The 23,787-nt window shown below is 38.6% G+C and overlaps 1 protein-coding gene across 1 annotated transcript; it reads right to left on the reverse strand.

Annotated features, from left to right (window-relative positions):
• Window positions 1-396: 396 nt before the first annotated feature.
• ITGB1 (integrin subunit beta 1) lies at window positions 397-22,784 on the reverse strand (the record flags this gene model as incomplete). Its single annotated transcript, NM_001323203.1, is given in 15 exon segments — window positions 397-462; window positions 6,554-6,720; window positions 8,509-8,741; window positions 9,967-10,189; window positions 11,594-11,832; window positions 13,585-13,787; window positions 13,905-14,045; window positions 14,954-15,043; window positions 15,877-15,972; window positions 17,090-17,245; window positions 18,111-18,349; window positions 18,608-18,778; window positions 20,748-20,970; window positions 22,392-22,477; window positions 22,713-22,784. Coding segments are annotated over 15 exon segments (2,405 nt in total), but the record flags the coding sequence as incomplete, so codon positions are not given.
• Between the last annotated feature and the right edge of the window lie 1,003 nt (window positions 22,785-23,787).

Genomic DNA, 23,787 nt, shown 5'->3' on the forward strand with positions numbered 1-23,787 from the left:
TGGGCAGAGCCCTCACACTGATTGCTTTAACCAGTTCCCTCCCAGTCTTGTCAAAGCACTATAACACCCTGTAGAAGATCGGGATTCACAGCACGGGAGTGGAAAAGGTCCAAAAGGCACCATGTGACCTTAGCTGACTAGGCTACACAGTCTCAAGTTTTCTTTTTGTGTTTTTTTTTTTGTCAGACCCCTGGCACTGATTTTTATTTGCAAAAGAAATTAAAAATAAACATTAAAAAAAAAATTACATATGGTACATTCTCAAAACCTGAACAGGAAAACAAACCTATATGTAATGAATTAGTAAAATCACTGCAGTTTGCCCTAAATCTATCTTACTGTGACTACAAAAATTGCTATGCTGCATACAGTGTCGTGAAGGTATACAAGCAGTGTTCATTTTCCCTCATATTTAGGATTGACCACAGTTGTCACTGCACTCTTGTAAATAGGATTTTCACCCTAGAAAAAGAAAGATATTTGTATTAACATTCAAAGATGTGAAAAAAAGCAGCGCTTTTAACAAGCATGAACATTAGTTTAACAAATTACTCATTAACGTTTTGTTTGTTCACAAACAGCTTAAGTAAAGCTAGTTGTCCCTCTAGCAACTTAAAGGCATGCTCAGCTAACAAAGCAAAGCGTTAGGCACGATCCTACACAGTTCATGTTGCAGATTGCTTTTAACACTGCTGTACCTCAAACCTATCTCAGGCTGAGCAGACAGTTCTACCCTGCAGCCCTACCTGGATTTTAAAGAACAGAACTGCAAACAATACCATTTGAAACAATGACTGTTCAAAGACCGCATTGTGCTATATGTAACATTTCAGTAGCATATTTCATATTATAATTTGATTCTTGAAACAGAGAGGAAAGGTCTGTACCATCTAAAACATATATATTCGATATTCAGTGTTGAAATTAGCACTTGTAATTCTCCTTTTATTCCTGTAGGTTCCCTCCTCTCTCCCAGTATGTACGAAAATCTGAAAGATTGCTGTAGTGGTGCAAATCTTAGTAAGCCTTACTCCATTTATGGCACATCCTCGCACACCCAGGATGAATAGCTTAAACTCTAAAAGAAGAAATGAATCTCATTCGAAGGAAGAGCTATTGCAAGAATTCTGCCAATGCAGCCCAGACCTCCAGTTCTGTGCTCTTACCGCAGCTGAGCTTCAAGCTTAATGAATGTTATTTACCAACATGAAACTCTTCAGTGCATGTACAAATAATACCTGAGGAAGTTTAGCGCAGAGCAGGTGTCATCCTAAGTACAGCCCAGGCCAGAACCACACCTGGCCTTCATCAGCAGTAGGGGAGTATCTCTTCCTTTGAAATTCCTCTCAACTAAGATGCCTTACTGCACCATAATTCAATCCTACTCCATTCAATTACACTGCATTTAAAATATTTCAGGTTATTATTATTACTATTATTTTCCTGCAGTCAATCAAAGGAAATCCTGCTCCTTCTGCCTCTTCCCCCAGCTCAGGATATCATTTTCTTTCTTTCATTTCTGATAGTCTGGCTTAGGGTGTGGAACAATCTGTGTCTGGTGGAAACTTATTGCTTTAATAAAGCAGGTTTTCAAGTAGATTTTTATTGTTCTACACACAGCACTTAAGATCAGATGGCACAGAGGAGGTGTTCTGTAAAGTGTCAAAATCAAGCCATTAATATTTATACATAAAACGGGTTGCATCATGTACAATGTGTGCTTTGAGTAATCCCTTTGTTTGTAAGGAACCCGAAGCCCCTATAAATGTACGTGATTTTTAGAGATTAGGCACATCTGTTTTTTTTCCTAGGGTCACAAAGCTGAAATAACTACAAATACCACAGGATGTGCAACGTGGTGACAAGGCAAGGAAAAAACTACTTGGGCTGAAACTTCTAATGGCGGAAGACTCTTCCATCAGATCCCAGGCAATGCTCTCTTGGATAGAAATCATCATCTACTAGTTTGGAGAGGGAGGGGGAGTGGAGGGAAAGTATTTCTTATCATGGACAAACAACGCTGCAGCTACTCTCAGCCTGATCAACTATCAAGGCAAAATTTCTTGCACACCCTCTGCAGAATATTGTTATTCAAAGACTTTGCAGTAGTAACATGTAGATGAAACTGGAGGGAAAAAAAGAATCCAACAGTGAGGGATGAGAGCTCCCATCATTATGTTTAAATGATTGGCATTGTTACATTGACTGTTTTCTATATAAGTTTTAACACAGACTTCCCCCCATAAAAAACAGTAAAATCTATAGTGCAGAGAAAATCTGTAAGCTTAATAGGCTGTATCATATGCAAACTAGAAAATACACACAGAGCTTTTCAACAGCAAGGCACGGTATAACACTTGTTACACTGTGCTTTCAACCTTCAACACCCCCAGCATGAACAGTGAGGTGTAAGTTGGCATTTTTTATTTACAAAAGAGAGAGAACTTCAGTCAGTTGTCAGTCCAAAGATTAGCAGTAAAACCTGGACATTTGCAGGGTGCAGATTGTCCAATTAATGTCCAATTTGGAATCAGTTTTCCAAATGTGACTGTAAGTATAATACTTTTTCAAGAGAAGAAATGATATGAAGCATAAATGTTCTTTCCTTCCTGCATACTTGTACCTACGCTTGCAAGAACTCTCAGAAATGCACAGTGAAATTGAGGTCACAGGATAAGGCACTCAACGAGGCATCTCCCCATATCAGCTGAGTGTCCCAGGTCCCATTACAAATAACGGAGATTCAGTCAGCACAGCCAAAACTGTTCAGCTCAACCTCACATTTGATAGCTGAGCAGCCTGTGTGGCTCTACTGCCTGTTACTGAGGCATCCAAATACTTCTGTGAGGCAGGCACTGCCAGCACTGGCCTCACCAGCCATACTCAAGCACTGCATCTCAACCTTGGCTTAGAGAGAAGAGATGGAGCTAGAGCTTATTATTAGAACTAAGATGGAAGTAGCACATGAACACCCACCAGACTAACACAGCCCGCACCCCATCCAGCCCCCTCCCCTCCCTGGGGCACAGAACAAACTTTCAGAGGTTAGCAGCATTCTGTACTTTTAACTGGTGGCTACAATATGGTACCCCAAAGTTGCTTAGATAAATATTACTGCTTTTTAGGTATACCCATTTCCTTTACGCCAGTGCAGAAAATGCATTGATTTAAGCATGCAAAGTTAGGAAAACCACTTCTGCCATAAGCCCTAATAAATGAAAACATCACGCACACTTAGGCAACAAGATGGAACAGTAAAAACCAACAAACAATAACTATATACAAAATAGAGCAAAGTACGCTGGAATAAAGACAGAGGAATTTATACAAGTACCTTTATCAGAGAATAAGGGTGATGTTCTTATAACTGCATTCATTTTTAACTAGACTGGGCTGTTAGAGGTAAAAAGTTTTGCCTGGTGTTGAATCAAGATGAGCTTACAACATAGGATTCCCCTCCATGGATTTACAGTCACCTGCACTACCTACCTTACTAATGGGTTCAAGTCCTAAGTCACTCTAAGGAACTGCTGCCCAGAATACTTAAAGTCACCCAAATACAGTGCTCAAGAGTGCCGAGCTGGTTCTTACTGCTTTCAGCTCTCATAAATATTTTTATTTGTTTTAGTCCCCATTTTACTCTAATTCATTGTGATGTTCTATAATCTGATGACTGTTGTTCATTATTTTACAGTAACGTGAGACAGGCATCTGTCAGTCTGTAAATACAGCAATTGAGTCAGAGGGTAAAGCAAGGGCCAAGCTTGAGGGGCAATGCAGACAGCAGAGGGCGTCACCCTGTGACGGGTGGAAGAAAACCTTTAGCATACTATTGCAAAAATACTCTTAATGCCAATTTTAAACCCTCAGAAAATCTCAGTTATTGGATAAAGGAGGATTTTCTCCTTTTTCTTCCTTAGGCCAACACACTGTGCCAATGCTTTCTGTGCCAGACAGAACTGAAAACGCTTCCCTCTCTCTCTTTCTGAAGTTCAGCTGTTTCTATGAATACGAGCAAGGATAAAATCATACTTGAAGACCCACACTCTGTCATGTTCCTCTTAATCTTCACAGTGATTGAAACAAAAAGGCAGAATTCAGTCTTTCCATTAACCAAAGATGGAGGGGAAAGCTTTTAGCAATCAGTAAATATTGAGGAGAAATGGCAACACTGAGGACATCAAATCCTGGGAGAGTCACAGAGCAGAGAATGAGACCAAAGAATGGAAATTACACGCCATGTGGTTTGTTACATGCTTGTTCTGCACGAGACAGAAAATACACAACTCAGTGAGCAGCACAAAAGATGGCAACAGAGACTCAAACAGATTGACTGCATGAAATGTTAGAAAGGAGCAACAACTCAATTTCCTCTCCAAAATAAGCACAGAGAAGAAAAAATGGAAAGAAGGTGAACGTGGTCGGTGTGGCAAGCATAACAAACACTTGTTACCACCAATTTGGGATACACTGAAAAGTGAAATGACTGTAAAGAGAAAAGGAAAGTGTATTTATCAGGCTAGAACTCAGAATGCTAGGCTAAGTATATGGAAATGTTGTCATGGTGAGCACAGGTAAGAACTTAAATAACTTTCAATTCCTATTTTCTCCACTCATTTTCTCTTTACAAAATCTCATAAGCACAATGCTGAAAAAGGGAGATAGCAGAAAGAATGAAATTATAGAGATAGCTCCTTCTTTTCCACTGGCTCCTGAACCCTTTGATATTTAAAGGGAATGCGCTGCCTTCCCTACTTTCTCAGATCCTACTTCCTCCCTTCATTCCATATTTCTTACCCCTCAACATTCATTTGACATCCACTTCCCCACTAATCATCCCTGTCTCCTTCACCAGCAACTGGGTGTCCCAGGGAAGGAGGATTCCCCCTAAAGCATTCAGGAAAGCAATAGCAAAGGCTATGTAGGGTATCTGTCACTTCTGGTTTACCATCTTGGTCTTTGAGATGCTGCTGTTTCTTGTCGGGCATGAAGAGAACTGAAGTTAGCAGTTCCAAACAGAAATTAGGGACTCTGGCAAGGTTTAGACAGGACTCAGAAACTGAGGTAAAATACATCTGGATGGCACAAGAACATGTTCTGCTCTCGTGTGAATGTTCTTTTCTAAGGGAGGCCCTAAGCTGACTGACCTGCAAGGGCTGATACTACCAGTTGCAACAGAAATAGGAATTGGAAGAATGAAATGCTCATTTAATTACCAAAGCAGCAGAGCACATGCATTTCACACTCCAAATATAGAATAGTTCTATGTTGATAAGCCAAAGCAGTTAAAAAAACCACCCTGTGAGGCTATTCTGAATGTTCCCAGAGTTATTCTAGTAAAAACAAACAAACAAAAGCAAAATATTGATATTGACAAGCTGGGATATCTCAGGAACATCTAAACTAGGTTTGAAAACAGACCAGCTTCAAGCAAACTGACTGCTGATTTGAGGGAGTAGAAGATAAATCCTTCCCTAAACTTCTGTTTTTCTTCACAACCCAGAAAGCTTCGTAAGCCCTAACTACTGTTCTGTTATATACCCACGTATTTATGCACAAGCAGTTCATGAAAATAAAAAGAAATCTCTTGTAGAATAGTTTTGTAAGCCAGTACCTGTGGTATTAGTAAGTAAGCAATCCTGTCAAAACAAGTTAGATGTTCAAATTGCATTCTTTAAAACCCCAGAACCAAAGCAGCAGTAAATAAACTGTGCAAGACTCAATTTGTGATTAACTGACTGTGACACACAGTGAGTTTGAAGTGACATGCAAAGGAAACAAAAGGAAGAAAATGAAAGAAGATACAAACTGAGACTTAGAGACCAGCTTTACGTCCATAGTTTGGGTTCTTGAAATTGTTAATAGGACTCTTGTATATTGGGTTTTCTTGCTGAAGTAAAAGAAATGGTCAATTTCAAATAATTCAACAGGAAAAAAAGTAACATTCTCAAGTATCACCCCAAAAAGTCATGCTACGTATATGTAAAGAAAAGCGTTAGTAACATTTTTTTCATCATCATAAATAAAAGGATTTCCTAAGAGATTAAAATTCTTCTCATCTGGTGTAAATGGCAATTAGCAGATGCCCACATTTTCCCAGAGCAGAAACCCAAAAGAAACCCTAAGCCTATGGACCAAAGGCTCACTTTTCTTACATACTTTTTTGTTGACAGGAGGTTGAGAAGATTTCAACAAACCAGCAGCAATCATTGTGTGACCACTTACAAAATCTGTCGTGGAATTTCCTCTCTGAAATTTTATTCCAACTGAAGTTACTACTACTCACTTTTCTAAGTCACGATGTACTTCTTGAAGAGGTCTGTTTTATTTATTTATTAAGTTAGTTATTATTAACAACTTACACCTGTTTCACGTCAGCTTAAAATAAGGATACCTCTGTATTCCTGCCCTATGGAAAAACTGAAATAAAAAGGAGGAACTGGGAGAAATTCCTGTCCTATGGAGAAATAAATCTGAAACATGAAGGGAATGAAAGAAATCTATTCCTACCAGCTGCCATAGCTTCTATAGGCATAAAAGCCTCCCAGCTTACCGTATCCCACTTGGCATTCATCTTCTCCTTTTCAAATTTAGCAAATTCTCTTCTGTCATGAATGATCATCAGTAGTTTCCAAATCAGTAACAATGCGAGTCCAATAAGAACAATTCCAGCAACCACGCCAGCTACTATGGGTATGATGTCCGGGCCACTGGGGCATTCTAGGGTACAAAACAAGAGAAACACAATTTCACCAAATGGTGAAGGCAAAGACTATTCAGATGCTTTTAAGATGTTCATTCTGTACTGAAGCCATTATCTCAAACATCTGAGAAATGCTAATACTGCTTCCATGTCACATTACACAAGTTTGGAACAGCACATCTTGGGAACGTTCCGGATTTTTTGTCCTTCCAATTTTTGGTTTAGTCTCAGCAATAGAATAATCAATATTCTGATGATGAAATCAACACACCGCTAACCTCTTAAGAAATTCAATTAGAGGATTTGGATAAAATAACTAGCAGTTGTATTTTAAGCATGCAGGAGCTCTAAATCAAAGATGGTGCAAGAGGGATAAATGTCTAGTTTGTCAGTCAACAGCCTCTATGGATATGCATTATATATTAAACGCACTATAAGGAAAGGGTGATCCTCATTTTTATCTCAGATTACTTCTATTACTTATTTCTATATATTTACCTATTAACACTTTACTTCTATGGGACAATTTTTTTTCAGGATATTTTCTCATCTCTGCAGAATGTAAAAAAAAAAAAAACCAAACCCACATCTTTGGGTAAAAACACTGCATGCTAAAAATGAATGAATGTTTGAAAATAATAATACAGTTAAAAAAATGCATTAACTTATGGCAAATTGGCAAAAATAACCTCAAAATTAACCCAATTTAAGAAAAACTTTCAATAGTCATGAACTGATAAAGGGCTTCTGTAGAGTTCAAGGCAGCAACTGAAGGTATCACAAGCAAAGAGAATGCCTGATACTCCTATGTCCATATGAACATTGATTCCATACAAACTGTGGATTCCTAATCTCGGTAGATGCTGCTGTAGGGGTGAGAGAAGTGAGAAGAGATAGGGCAGGGATTCTTTGGGAATGAGTAAGGGATGAACATCTGCTCCACCAAACCCAGCTCTGCCAGATCAGAGCTTGTTCCTCTAGCGCCCACACCTCATACAAAATCATGATGCCTCCTGCTGCTGCAAGAAGGCTTGGTTCGGCTCTTATCTAAGGCAACATACCGGGAAGAAAAGGCCAGGTTCTGTACATACTGACTGTATGTTGACTTGTCCTGTATGGGGCTCAAGATCTTCCTCTATGCTTTAGAATACATTTCTAGAGAATTTGAAACATTCTTTACTGGAAGTGCTATTCAACTCAGAATTTAACCACTGGTGGGTATGAAGAGATGATCATTCAACTGATCAGATCCAAAAATTCCTTGAGGAATTCTAAGCCTATCAACTAATGCAAATAAGGCTTATACTTTGTATAAGGCTTATAAAAATCTGAGTGTTTTTTTTTTCCCTTTTGTGTTCAAGACTGGTTCCCTTTTGTTAAAAATAAAAACCGACAACAAAAATCCACATGCACAACTACTTCTAACCTGCAGTATTAAGCGCAGTCAAAAAACAGGAAGCAAAATTCAGATATTTACAAGTTGCTACAGGACAGGTAATACAAACCCAAAGGTACCAAACAGAAATATAAAATACACAAAAAACAAACTTATGCATCCGATTGACTTCAAAAAACAAACAAAGAAAAAACCAAACTTGTTTCTGTCAGCTGAAAGCTTAGAAAAAACAGACCTAGAGAGACAGATCTTTAAAATGCTGCTTCAGCTCTGGGTATCTGAACTCTCATGCAAGGAACAGATACTGTTTCTTAATGCAACTCCAACAAAACAACCAGTGCTACTTGGTAGTATGCAACATCTGTGAGAATGAAGATGAAGGAAAAGAAGGCATCATTAAGTTTCCTACCTGGTGTCTCTACCACATGGACATTGGCTTCACCATTTGAATTGACAGAGTACGTGAAGTAGAACCAGCAGTCATCAACGTCCTTTTCTTTGCAGTGAGACAGAGGATCGGGCTGGCCGGGCTGTGGCAGTTTGTCTCGACTTTCTACCCGTGTCATGTTAAAATGCATGCATTCCTGAGAACATGTTTCCTTTTTTTCTCCCTTATCAAAAGCTCTGCACTGAACACAGTCCCTGTGGAAATAAATAATCAGAAACAATGCTTTCTCATACATTCACAACAGCTTTCTAGCATTTAATGTAAAGAAATGTAAAGGAGAAAAACAACCAACAAACAATGACATGAAAGCCTGAAAAAAAATAAGGACATGACTTCTTACCAGTCAGAACATTGAAGTACCTTTAGATGAACTAAGACCTGCTTCACCAAATTCCTGTGTAACTAAATGACTCACAAGCTTTGGGGGCAGGGAGGGGAAAAAAACAACCAACCAACCCAGAAGAACTAAACATCTAAAAGGAATGATATCTAAAACTTTGTCAACATTTCCACCAGGAAAATGAACACTTGCAGACAAGCGAGCGTAGGAACAGGTGGTTTACAACAAAACACTATCTGAGATACCGGGTTAAAAAAGACTAACTGGGTGAGGAGCTTTATGATAAGTTATCACTCTGAATGCATCACTGAAAAAAGCAGACTAATTGGGAGCTTTATAGCAGCTGAGAGAAGCCTTCATGCAGGGATCAGCGCAGCCACCAATCAGAAACTTAATTCAAAACTCTGTATGCAGAAAATCCTACACTTCTAAAAACCTGGATTTCCTAAGACAGGGATGCAAATTTCATTGGCTCTCACACATCAGGGCTTAGTTTTTGCCTGTCAAGAATAATCAATAATTCAATAATCTATTAAATAATAACAGCACAATAGCATTCTTTCAGTAGAAAGAAGTCCTAAAAAAGAGGTTGGCTGAAATTTTAACTCCTCTGGAAAGAGCAGATACTTGTGCTTATTTCTGCTATGTGAATTTCAAAAGGTGAAGATGATGGGACTTCATCTGCTGCATTAGGGCCCACACTTTCTTCAGCTCTGCATAAAGTTGGTTGTTGGGAACCATACACGAAGGCTACTCTGTAATCTGTCCAGGACAATCAAATCAATCCAAATGGGTAAAATGGATCTAACAGCACACACATTTCAGTGCATAACAAAAAAACAGCAAGCAAAGAATTTAAGGGATAAATAACCTATCTGGGAGCAATCAAAACACTGTTTATTTTGTATTTCTTGATCCTCACCCAACAACTTCCATTATCTAAAGGGATGACATGATATTCCTATGTTTCAGGACAGGAAGGAGCACAGTACCAAGAGCTTCATTTTCTAAATTCAGCATAACTCAGTAACACAAAGCCAAACAAACATAAGCTGGGGTCTGGCTTTCTAGTTACTTACTTATGCTCTGCGCAGACACCAAGGCAAGTCTGACACATCTCACATGTGGGGCCTTGGAATTTGGGATCTGTACAATTACAAGTACCGCATTCGCAAGTTCCTCTCCCATTGCAGATCTGTCCGTTTGCTGCCAGGCACGGAGTGGTATCCAAAGAGCAATCACAAGCACTGCCAGTGAAGTTGGGGAAGCACTCACACACTCTGCATTTGCAGATACCATTTCCTGTGCATTGAAAAGATATCTCAGTGAAATGAAGTGTAACGTTAAACACATTTATGACAGTAAGAAAAAAAAGTTTGCCATCTTAGGATAGACACAGGGAAAAGAAAAACCTGATGGGCAAAGAAGAAAGACACTAACAAAGCAAAAGAGCTACAGACTAAGTTTTAATTCCTTGAAAGAAACTCTACTTACAGAGCTTTCCCTCCTTTTCCCATTTTCCTACATTTGATTTCCTTTCATAAATGAAATAACCAAATTTGGGACAGTTGATCAAGAACAGCATAAAGTGATGGCAATACCTCATGGGCAGAGAGCATCACAGTATTGCTTCAGCTGAAAATGCTGTAGGTTCAGAGACAGCAGCGTTCAGTGCATCTATCCTTACATAAACTTATAAAGTAAGATCTAAAAAGATCTTAGACTTCATATCACAGAAAAAAGAAAGTCCTTTGTCATCCTAGAACCTCATGCAGCTGCTGCAACCTGCATCCCCAGCAGGGCAGTTTGGATGGAAAGCTCTGTGGCTACACATCTCTCCAACTCTACAGAAAATGAAGCCTTTAGGTCAACGTTCGTCTGTCACCACATATCTTAGGACAACACCACCATCGCTCCTATCCTTTGGACAGCTGATGAGCAACAGGCGTAAATCAGGCAGACAAGGTATTCTCTTAATTCACTTAAGGCTTAGTGGCTTTTTTGTTTTATTTTCAGATCACAGTCAAAACTGAAGTAGTAGTTATATACTCATTGAATACTTCAACATACAAAGGAGACTAAGTTAAAGGACAAAAATACGTGCATCAACATTAACTTAAACCTTAGGTGCTAAAGGATTGTATAAATTGCTTTTGATCTCAGAATTAACTGCCATTTAGGGTCCTGTTTCAAGCACTAAAAGTGTCTCCCTGGGTCTTGCACGTTCTAAGCTTCACTCACCTTTCAGAATAGTCTCAAGATAGCATCTCACTGGTATCTTGTCAAGCACCAGTTCAAGCACTATTACAAGTAAGCTGAGGTCATTATCTCTTTTTATTGACGCAGTGATTACACTGAGCCAGTATAACTTTATAATGTCAGGACAGTTGTCTCAGCATTCTTAACTATAATATCTGAGGGTAATTCTGTAATAAACAGCAGAAGTCAAATTTAGTTTACATCCTTCTTGGAGCTGTGATTCAAGGAAGATGAAATGTGTATATAAGCACGCTCCATGCTCATGACCGCAAAGACCTGTTTTATTAATAGGCAGGTATTTTCAACCACTGAAACTCTTCATATTATCTCTGTTATCACGTAGCTACGTATTTTTAAGCTAAGTACAACTACTTAAAAGGCTGCAGTTGATGGATTTGTAAACTACTGGCCAGTTTTCTTACAGAAAAGTCTGAAGTAGTTTCTCACCTCCACAGATCAAACCGTTTGATCGATCGCAGTTGAAATTATCACATTCACAATATTTGCCGGAATACACTTCATTGGTGTTTTCTCTTTTCTTGCATACGCACTGTCCACAAATGCATTCTCCATTGTTGCTGCATATTTCTGTACTATTCTCCCTTCTGCAGTAAGCATCCATATCCTCGCTATTCACTTCATCTGTACTACATTCACAAAGTCTTCCGATACGTCCTTCGTTACATCTGCAAGGTAACAACATTTCTGAAAGTGTGAAAATCCACAACCTCTCCGGGCAGATAAAACAGCTCTCGAAGCTACTGGATTTAGCTGGATGAAGATGATCTTATATTGATAACTTTTTTCAGGTGAGAAAAAGTGTCACCACCCCTAGCTAGATTGTCACAGAACCACTATTAATCCCTCTCTAGTGTGACAGAACAATAACTACTTTTAAGTGACAATAACTGCTCAACGTAGCTGATGCCAACTTTCAGTGAAAGAAATGTCTCAAGAACAGCAATTAGGCAGGGGAGCAGCTGATCTTCAGGGCTACTGAGCACCAGCAAATTCAGCTGGGACCTTTGGGATTCAGCATTCTCATTGTCAAGGCTGAAACGCTGAGGAACAAATGGAGGTTATTCTTGTTCAGTTATTGACAAGCTGCTGTCAAAAAGACAATCGGAGATGATGCTTCCATCACAAAACTGCTGTTGTTGCAAAAGCAGAACGCTATTCTTACCTGGAGCTTTTACCCTTGCAACAAATCACAGTGTCACTAGTAACAGCAATGCTAAGTTTAATAACTCTCTCTATGGACAACGATGGGAGAAGCTGCTTCCATTATTTAAAGAGAAAATAAAAAATAACTGCAAAATTAAGCAGTTTATCTATTGTGTAAGGTCTCATGTAGCTTATTCCTCAGCTTACTTAATATTAAGGAGCTCAGTCTTTCGAGTACTCACTTAGCTACTGTCATCAGCCTCACCAGGAAGACTGCTCTAAACTCAAAGTCCTGTAAGCCAGAATTCATTATTTTTAATCAACAGTCACAAAGTTTTAAGAGCAAGATTTATAACTTTTGTTTTTATATTTTTATTTATTTATAGATGCAGTTTACTGAGCAGGAACCATGCAGTACAGCTCCCTGAAGTCCTGGATCCTATTTTCCTAGGGAATATTTAATTGCATTCAGCTCTTACCACTCACGTCTCAAGGGTTTCCAAAAAGAAATGCTTCTCATTTTTGCTGTTGGTTTCTTGGGAAAAAACAGCTTAAACCTGGACTTACTAAGTTGATATTCAACTACTCTCCTGCTGGCATTTAACTCCAGAAAATGCAGTATAATGGGAAATAATGGAAGTTCCAAAAGCGTAATTATGCAAATAATTACATGTATTCCTAAAGATTTACAGACATATGCAATTTCAACAAGTATTGTAATAAGGCCCCCAAAGTTATAAATAAAGCAAGGAAAAGAGAGCAAGGGGGAGATAAGTCATCCAGAATAAAAGGTTGCTCTTTTTACTTTTCCCTTCTTGGAAGCATTTGGTGCTACTGGTCCTATTAGTGATAGGAGCTCCTATCACAAACTTCTTGAAATCAGTAGGCTTACGTTAGAAAGATAAAATTAAACCAATAAGAGCATTTGCAGAAATATCACGAAATAATCGTTAATTTTCTCTGCTATAAACACAGACTTTTAAATGTGGGAACTAATAAAAAAGCCTTAAGGCCTATATCCTTTAGAGGATTAAATCAAGGCTGAATTCTAATCCTGACTTGTACGACAGTATCAATCTAATACCATGACTTCTAGCACAGATTATTTGCATATATGAGATATGTCAAAATGCCCTACAGGGAACAGGGCTGCAACAATAATTCTTGTTCTTTCACCCGAAAACTATTAAACTCAATTAACCTTCAATTAAGGAAGCAAAAGTATAGTTCATATTTCCCTTCTGCCAAGATAAATAAGCTGTCTGTTCACCCACCTGCATGCACCACATTCAAATGTCCCGTTTCCATCGTGGCAGGCAGGGCTGTTAGGTTCTCCTTCACTTTGACACATACATTCACAGATGAACTGGAGACCAATTTCCACTTCTTCAGTGAATCCCAAGGGTTTAATTTTAATTGTTTCATTTTGTCCCTTCTTTGGACATTCATTCGCTGTTACATTAATCTCAAATCTAACCTGCAAACAAAAATAAATGGATTGTCACATTATTAAAAGGAACTTTTCAGTAAAGAAAACAATAAGCATCAGAGATCTTACATGAAATTAGAGAGTAGCACGTGCATTGTTAATTACCTCATCTCCTATTGAAATGTTGGAACATTTTCTTCCATCTTCCTGTGTGTCATTCACTCCATTCTTGCAGTACGATTTATAACTGATTGTCACTCCTTTTGGTAGCTTACTGTTTTCCAGGATCACCTCTGAGGAAAGGGACTAAACCAGTAGTTATTAGCTAACTTAGAATGGAGTCGCAAAAGCATTTTGATGGAAAAATCCAGGACATTCTGAGCAAGGCAGTTCAATGACTCTCCTACAGATGCAGAGCCATCTATACACTGGGAAGTGCAGGACATGTGGGAAAATGAGTAGAAGAGGTGTTCAGACCTGCTCCCAGTCCTGATGTGTGTTGTGCCCAGTGGCTCTTATGGGGCAACATGAGCTGGCTCTGGCTCTGAACACAACAGAAAGCACGATGCTCCCCCTCAAGTGTGATGTGGGCAGCGGGAAATGCAGTGGAGTCTACCTGTGCCCAGCAGAGACACCTTTGGGGCTGGGCAGTGCCGGGGTGCCCAGAAAGCCCAGTTCAGGGTTGCCCATGGCCATGCCAGGTGACCCCTTATCACACCTCGACCTTGCTACATGTGAGCACTGGGAGACTCCTGTGCTGTGTGCTCCAAAGCAGGAATGGTGCTTGTTGGTACAGCACAGCTAGGAGGAAAATATTCTGGGTCCAAATGTAGGAGCCACTGATGGTGACAGAAACAAACATTTTTCTTGGAGTCAAGAGAGTGCAAGGTGGCTCTCTGCTCCTCAATATGGAAGAAAGGTAGGTAAAAATCTGAAGGCTCTAAAGAAACAGGTTTGTTTGTGCCTTGTTTTTTTAAGGGAAAAAAATGATAACTTCTTTTCTTTCTATTTTTGTTTTAAGTAACTTTAATGGTGAATCTCTGTAGCCATCTAATCTCCATTGCCCATGTCCGACTGTCTGATGTGGTTTCATATTTATCCTTCACAATACCAACCTCCTATTTTGTAGAAAAATTAAAATCCACCTTGGAAAAAATTAATGACAACTTAGAAACAAGGAAAACAAATGCCACGCAAACAAGACTTGAACTTACATTGTATGCATCTATGATCAATTGAATGACATTGCTGGAATTGGAAGACAACGTTCCCACTGCTGATTTAGGTATCAGGTTTTTCAGTTCCTGTAAACATTTATGAAAGTAAAAGGAAAATTACAGCCTTGCTAACAATCCAAGTATAAATTGCACTGGAGATGTGTGTGGTGAATGTATTACTTAAAAAATAAGGCTGAAGTGTTGTCAGATTTTTGAGATCACACCAAGCACTGCTGGAAATATTCACCTTTCTCTTCTGCACTTTATTTAATTTGGCAGTTAAGACATTCATGTTACTGCAACAGAATAAAGATATTCTCTTGCAAAAATTATCTTCGTGATCTTAAAAAAGAAGCACAGCGCTTCTGGGGATGGGCACATAATTTATGATTTCCAGAGGGAAAAAAAAACCATAAAATTTGAAAGGGGGAAAAAATGCATCTCCTTCACACAGCCATTTCCTATTTCATAATCATATGCGGCAGTTTAGTTAATTTTAACCATGAGGAATATAAACAGATCACAAAGAACAAAATGTGTTCCTTCATAAGCAGCTACACCTTCCTAAGCTATCTGGCTGTAAAAACACTCATAAAGTAGCACTGCAAATACATTCTCCAGCCCCTTTTGCTTATTAAGAAAGTCAAGGAGGATTCTTTTCTTAAGAAGTACAAGATCCATTTTCTCCTTGGAAATTACATACACACACAGCACCACTTTGAACAAGTGGGGAGAAGGGGAAAACCTTAATAATAAAAACATGAATAGCAAATGCTGGTTCTGTGATCACTTCCATCCATACTTGTTTTAATTTCAAGCAACTCCAATAAATTTAGTCCAGACCTAAGTCAGCCTCTTAGCTGTCAGTCTCTTGAGGGGAAAGAAGTTCAGAGATCAGAAAATGCATTATATATCCTTACCTTATAAACTGCCTGAAACTCCTCAGTAACAGCAAAAATGGTCTGAATATTGTTCTCACTAAGCTTCTGTACCAGATGAGCAATAGAGGGGTAATCCTGTTTAAATTAAAAATAAATAAATGAAACAAAGTTATGATACTCAGTAGAAAATAATTGTCAATGTTTTGACATTATAGACACAAAATCATTTTAGAAGCGTTCATAAGACTTCCAGACTAGCCAGCTTATCTTATAGCTCTAAATCAAAGCCACCCCTGCAAGCCAGTATCCATTGAAAAGATCCCATGTACACCCCAGGAAAGGAGCAGAGTTCAGAAGGGACAACAGAAATGCTGTTGTATTCCCTGACACTGACACTCCAGTTCCTAACTTCAATATTCTCACAAAGTTACCTTCTATATTTTTCCATGCATTTGTGAAAAGGTATTTGATTAATACCATGAAAACCACTTCAGGTACTGTTTCAAAAAGAAAACGTTGAATAAAACTGAATCAATTTTAAGCTGTCATTGAAAAAACTCTTAAATTCAGGAATACACAAACATGCAAACTTCGTAACGCTTGCTGTGTTTACCCCATTCAAGCAAATGTTTCTCTTTGCACCTTTCAGTAAACCAGAGTGGCCACATTGCTAACCTACTTACCATAAATTTGGCACTGTAAGATTTCAAGTGGATGTCAATTAGCAATTAGTGCAGAATTAAGAGCAGCATACTCAACCAGTGAAAGCTTATGCTCAAATGACTCAAAATGCCTAACAGACTTCAAAATGAAATAAAACAAATAAAAAAGCCAACCCTTGTGAACAGAGATAAATTACAGGTGATTCTATCATTTGGGTCCTAGAGAAAATGAAGATAAATATGACACTGTGTACAACTGGGAAGCAGTAGAGATACTTCTAAGCAGAAATAATAGTGAAGGGATGAAATAGCAGGACAGGGCCAGCACTGCAGTTTGCCAGTGGATGACCAGTTATTAACCACAACAAATGAAAGCTGACAGTTCCTTAAGTTTTCCAACTACAACAACATTAACACTTGCAGTTCTGCTTTTCTCATGCAGAAGTCGCTTGGTTTAACACAGAGGCAAAAGGGTAAATTTGAGAAGACACAGCATTCAGAAAATATGCCAGTTGACTTAAATGATTTTATTCCTTTTGAGTTAAGCACCAGAAAATATTCATTTTCCTGAAGACAAAGTAAAGACTTACGTAATAGTGGCTCATTGTGTACATGTTGTTTTCCAGGTGACATTTCCCATCATTTGGTAAAACAATTCCACCAAGTTTACCATCTCCTGCAAAGTGGAATCCAGCATCCGTGGAAAACACCAACAGCCTCGTAACATTTCTCCATCCAATCTGGTCCTGAAGAAAAAAAACAACCACCACCATTTCAGGTACTTTGTACCACTCTTTTTTAGCAACATGGACCAACACTGAAGAGGTAAGTGCATGATAAAATAAAGAGTGAACATAGGAGAAGCCACACAATAAAGGCATCATCCTGGAAATTATACAATTCACTCAAACATTCCAAGTGCTTATATTTAACTGTGTGCTCTAAAATATTTGCCGTAGCATTTCCACCAAAGGCAATGGGCATCCTCTGCTCTTTTAAAACAAGAATCTGGATTGCTTCAGAAAGTCCTTACACCGTTGATCAACACTGTAACAATACAGTGACAAAGAGTAACCTTGGAGAGCATTTTTGGGGAGTTCATTTTGCACAGGAACATAGAACTGTCTGCCAGATCAGAAATGTGAAAGGCAGCAGTGATCTGGATGAGAACTCTGAAAACACACAACATCTAAGAAGCTGGTAGAAATTGCCATTCTTTAAGCTACTCTGAAACCCGAGCTAGAAGTAGCATAAAACACTGAAATAATTGGGGCATAATTGCCAATTCACAGCTCCACACAGATGTGAGCAGAATTTGTCTTTTCTTTTACAGAAACTTTTAAAAACATCAATATTGGAATGCATTCATCTTCTGTGAACACAACCTGTGACCTTCTTCACACGTGCTGGTTTCATCCATTCACTACATGTCTACACACAACAGGTCAATGTATTCATGCAGTCTGCTTAACGTACCTGACATTGCAAGCAAAAGCAGGACAAAGTGAAACATCAGGCCAACCACCACAAACACTAGAGCTGTATTATTGTTCTATTTCATTTAACTGAGCTACAATTAGAACATCCGGCTTTAAGAAAACCAATACATACCCCACAAACAGCAACTTGCATTATTGCATCAAATCCACCTTCAGGAGAATCCAGATTCCCAGAAATGTGCTGTTTACCTACAAGCTCGTTGAACTTATTTCCTTCACTAGTAAGACTTAGCACGTTTTTATAGCTAAATGGACTCGTACAGTTCTGGTCGCCTGTACAAGGATTTCTGAGTTTGGCTGGTGTTGTACTTATATACGGCATCACAGTTTTTTCCACAAAAGAACCAAATCCTATGAAAAAATGAAAAGAACTCTGTGAGCTGAAGAACGTAGATCTCTTATTTACAGAATGCAAATTCAGAACAGATGATCTGACGCCAGAAACACTTCTCATATGTGTTCACATTCTACCTTCTCCACCACGTATCTCCACGTTGCTCAATAGATTTTATTCTGTCACAATACTGCTAGTTTAAAACAAAGTCACTCTCCACACATAACCGTGTGAAAAACATCAGGAAGGAAACATTTCAGTAACATCTTTCTTACCAATTCGAAAGTCTGAGGTTATTTTTTCCATCTCGCGCATCAGAGCTGTTCCAAGGCTTTTCACATTCTCTAAATCATCTTTCATAGAGTAGGAGAGGTCCATAAGATAATAAAGGTCGATGGGGTAATCTTCAGCTCTCTTAAATTTTAATGAAAATGTTTGCGGTTCCCCTGTTTTGCAGATTAAACAACAAACAGAAGCCATTACAAATTCCACAAGCAGCACAACTGGCAGGAAAAATGTCTTTTGAAGTCAATTCTTAACGATATTGATGGAGGTTTTGAACTAATTAATGGTGATTTTTTTTTCTTCTCTGTTAATTGATATGATTTACATCAAATTACAATGAAAAAAATTCACCAAGCATTTCTTTCAGATGCCCAATACCACACATCTATGGCATTTCAGCTCCCCATGGAGGATACCAGCCTGACAAAAATGGAGCCTTTTTACTGCATTTTAAAATCTTAATTCTTGCTATGATTTTAACAAGGCTCCTGTAAGATCTAGGAACACAATTTTTCCATGTCTATTTGCATCCAGGATGACTGCAGGAATTCTAAGGGTTTGGTTTAGGAATGACAGTGTTAAAATAGGTTTATTAAAAAAAAAAAAAGAACAACAACACAACAGTTCTGGGTAGAATATTTAAAGTTACTCTGCATCAAGTATACACTGAGAATATAGAAATAGCAGTGAGACAATTTGTTACTGTCCGTTGCAATTGGAAGCCCAGGCCCGGAGCTTTGCCAACAGAAGCACGTGTCCCGCTCTGATGTTGGAAGACAGTGCAGAATTGCCCTCAAGTTAAATGGAAAATAATTCTCTTGCCTATTGTATATGAAATAAGGAATGCAATTATGTCTTCTTTTCCACGCCATCCTTTAGTCACTGAAGTTAAATAGGGATTCTGCTGCTGGGGAAGTCTGCTCAATAGTTAGCAAATATTTGCTTAATATTAAGGAAAATAGGATGGGTAAAGGAGATGAATGCATGGATCTGGCAGCTACACAGCATGTTTGGTTAAAAAAACAGAAGAAAACAATAAATGTAGATTTTCCTTAGCTACAGTTTAAAAGAGCCTGCACAGAAAACAAACATCCCCTCTGTATGAACACAGTCTCTAATCAGAGAACTTGTTGTGACCAAAATAAGTGACTGTAAAATGAGTGCTGAGCTTTTGGGCCATTAGGTTTTGGTTGCCCAGGTCCCTCATGTGTCTTGCCAAGCATTGTGTCAACAGGGTGATGATTATTTAGCTTCCTGAAGCTGAAAGGGTATCTAGAACTAAACAGAGATAAACCAAGACCACAAAAGAACTAATGTTCCTTCTTTTTCTTTCCTTCTCATTATGCTAAGCTGCCTCAGATCATCTTGCATTTATTACAGTAGCCCCCTACGAGCAGCTATCTCCATGTATAGGCTCTTCTTCCGGGTAAATGCAAGGTATTTTCTGGACACCTTAACAGCACCTAGGAACACTCCTTAAGAATAGTCACCACTATGTTCAAGCACCGTATGAACTACAGGACTTGTTCCCTGCTCCTCATTTGACTAAAATCTCTCTTTAAAGTCTTGAAATGGTACATGACTGCTCTGTTTTCATTAATTCAGTTCTGTGTCCACCTCTTTAGCCCCTGGAACCTATTTTACACAGCAACCTGAAAATCTTGCTGCATACTGCAAAACCATTCAGCTCAGACATGCAGACTTTGGACAGTAGGAATCCTTCAAGGAATAGGATGCGCTCTCACAATCTCTCTAAGCTTTTGCATGCTCCTCCACATCCATTCCAAGAAGTGGCACTGCAGAAAATCAACTGCATATTACTGAAAACAGAAGAATCTAATCTTTTTGATACATCTACGGAACCACACAGACATACTTATGATCTGTATCGGTTTCCTCAGAAGATATATTGGGAACAAGAGATAAAAAAACGTAGCTTATCTTTTATAAAAATCTGTCAGTATTCAAAGTATCTCAACACCTGGGGTTAACCTGAATAGTTCTGCTCTTAGTCACTTTATCTGAACAACAATCATTTCTGAAACAAAATGATTACACATCCAATACATAAAATGCAATTGTGGTGGTGGCAGAAAAATCAAGTAAAAACAGGAATGAAACCATCCTTACCGACTCTTAGTTGCAGTACTAATTTCTGTGGCTGGATCTGTGTAATGGCCTCTGGTTTCAGCTTCTCTGCAGCACCTATCTTACGATTTGTTACTTCTCTATCTTCAAGCACCCGTTTGCTACCTCTGGGATTTTCTATATCTTGCTCAGGGCAGCCTTTACTCTTCAGTGCTGCCAAGTCGTCACATCGGGCAGATGTTGGTTCTCCTTCTTGCAGAAAGTCCTACAAAACATGAACAAATAAGCATTACTTTTACAGCTCTGCAATCAGTGATATCAGTTATATTCTACACACAACAACACTTTTATTTTTTTTTAAACAATTATTTCATCCTTAAAAAAAAACCAACAAACAATAATAAAACACAACAGTTCACATTTTACTCAATGCATCAGTGACTGCAGCTTAATGCAGGAGTTTGCATCTATGAATGCTAATCTGTGTAAAAGATGTCAGCAAGATGAAAGACAATAGATATATTTCCAGCGTCATCTCTGGCAGAAGAAGGGCATCTCTGTGAATCAGCTACTCTGGAAGTTACAGCTGATGGGAAGAGCTCACATCTTCATGCAGCTGACAATGATATGAACTTACTGGCACAGCCTACTTCCAACTACCCCCCTCTTTAACTATTTTTTTTTCTGAAAGGCTCTAATTAGAGATTATATAAGAGCATCTCAGTACTCCACAACAGAACAAAAGAGGTACACTGACAGAGCAGGGGAAAGACAGGCAACAATTCCTTTTTTATTGGAGGAAACTCATTCCAAAAGTAAGACCTGCTAGCAAGAAAAAGAAAAAAGCAACAACAACAAAACCTTCTAAACCAAACCACACCCAGCCTTGTTCTGAGCACAAATCACCATTCCCTCAAACATACAAAAAAGCTCTAATCTGAAATACAAATAAATATGGTTTCTAACTGAGGATCGCCAATCTCATATTTCCCTCCCCTCAAAACAAACATGTAAATAAATATATCTTACAGCGTGTCAGTTCCTGATGAGAAGCTGACAAAAGCCTCCAATAAATCTGGCTGCTTAAGGCCAAATTTTCAAGCCAGGTCAGTTTACTAGAAACACCTAAAGCACACAGACTGATTGGAGGGATAGTAAGCAAGCACTGCATGTGAGTAAAGACACATCGACATCTTATAGATGAAACGGGAACATTTCCCAGTTCTCTTTAACAACCATAATAAACCCATCCTCACCAACCAGTCACACACCAACTCTACCAATGTACAAAAATGCGAACATCTTCCTGTCAAAAACAAACCTCAGCTTTCTTCCTCTACTCCACCTATGTCTGTCCTAATTTACCTCTTACTCTAATGTCACTAAAAGAATATATTTAAATTTGTCCAGACAGACAGCATGCTGGAACCATTTTAAACAGCTGTGAAATGGCCTGTAAAGTCTTCAAACACTTAACACATAGAAATAGAAAGGTAAACACACTGTGAAAACTTATACTCAACCCAGGACACTGGGAAAATCAGGGTTCTGAATTTCTAAGTACAAATAGGGATTTGATTACTATTACTGACAAAAATAGGCATTTCTATTCATTTAAAGTAATTATTTAAATTTGAAACCAAGGGAAAAACAAGCAAACCATGAAAGGAATTGTGTAATACTCACTGTTTTTTTACACCAACCACAGTTTGGTCCTGCCTGTATACATTCCCCACATGATTTTGCATTGGCTTTTATGCAGTCACTTCCACCTATGAAAGAACACAGATAGGTCACTTTATTTATAACAAAGCACTGACAGTAATATAATTTTAGTTTGCTTCATACTGGTCCCATAAACTAAGCTCTAACTACAGACAGGTTATTAATAAGAGACATGAGTGACATGTTGCTATTGGAACCCATCTAGCATATTTATTATCCTAAGTAATTGCTAAATTAATGTAGTTTTTAAGCAACATTAAGCAGTGAAGTCAAGTGATTTACCTTGCTGAGCAGATCCACTCCATACCAAGCAACAGAGGATGCCAGCCCACGTCAGCAACGTTAAATTTGTCTGAAATGAAAAACCGGACCATGTGATTTATTGTGACTAGTAGCAAAAAAAAAACAGTTGCACCAAAGAATATACGTGTAACTACATTCCTTCCCTGGGGCAGCAGGTACAGAGAAAACTTAAATGACGTGCCCTTGTCCACATCAACTGGACAGACAGATGTGTTTTCATCTGATATGATCACATTTGTGGACAAACCCTGCGCTTCTAAGACACCAAACAGGGAAGCTGCTTCTTCTGAAATACTCTTGTTAGGTAAACCATCAAGCTATGAGGAATCTGGACAAACTCGGGGTGAAAACCAAAACCTGACAACATAATAAAAACCTATTTAAAAATACTAATACTCCGTATGCCACCAGAGAGTCTTCAAAAGAACAGTACTGGAGAAATAGGAGAAAGAAATGGAGCTTCCTTATTCAAATCTCTACTTCAGCGGAAGAAAACCTTACAGGCCCTTTTCAAAGTCTTTTCCAAGGAACCTTCAAAGGGCATTTTACAGCCTACATTGGTACCTAGTACTCCAAACTAGTGAGATCCTGTCAAAAGATGTTACCTAAAGCATCACTGGTACACACTTGGCTATTTTTTTATCTCCTTCGGACAAGAGAACATTAATGGGTAACTTTCTTACTAAGGAAAAAACGCTGTATCCTTTTCCCAAAGCCTTAATGAAAACCCGGCCGAGCAATAAGTACATCCATCGATACAATCTGTATGCTTTGTGAAACAGCATTTGAATGCTTACGGTCAGTGAGCAGCAGCGTTCAGTAATTATTGCAGAGATTTCATACACCACACTCATCTCGGGATTCCAGAGTCAGGACTACAGTCCAAAAATCAGTTTAATACACCATTTTTTTCCCCTGGATTTTCTTCTACCCCAATAGTAGGTAGGGTCAGTTTCCACAACTTTGATACATATTTGAAATGTTGATGTTATTTTAAATTTAATTTCTCCTCTGCTCATTATAATAACATAAACTTAGATCCTGGCTGCCAATT

This window comes from Coturnix japonica, chromosome 2, assembly GCF_054131305.1.
Source record: "Coturnix japonica strain WE chromosome 2, WE-NBRP24, whole genome shotgun sequence".
Classification (NCBI taxonomy): domain Eukaryota; kingdom Metazoa; phylum Chordata; class Aves; order Galliformes; family Phasianidae; genus Coturnix; species Coturnix japonica.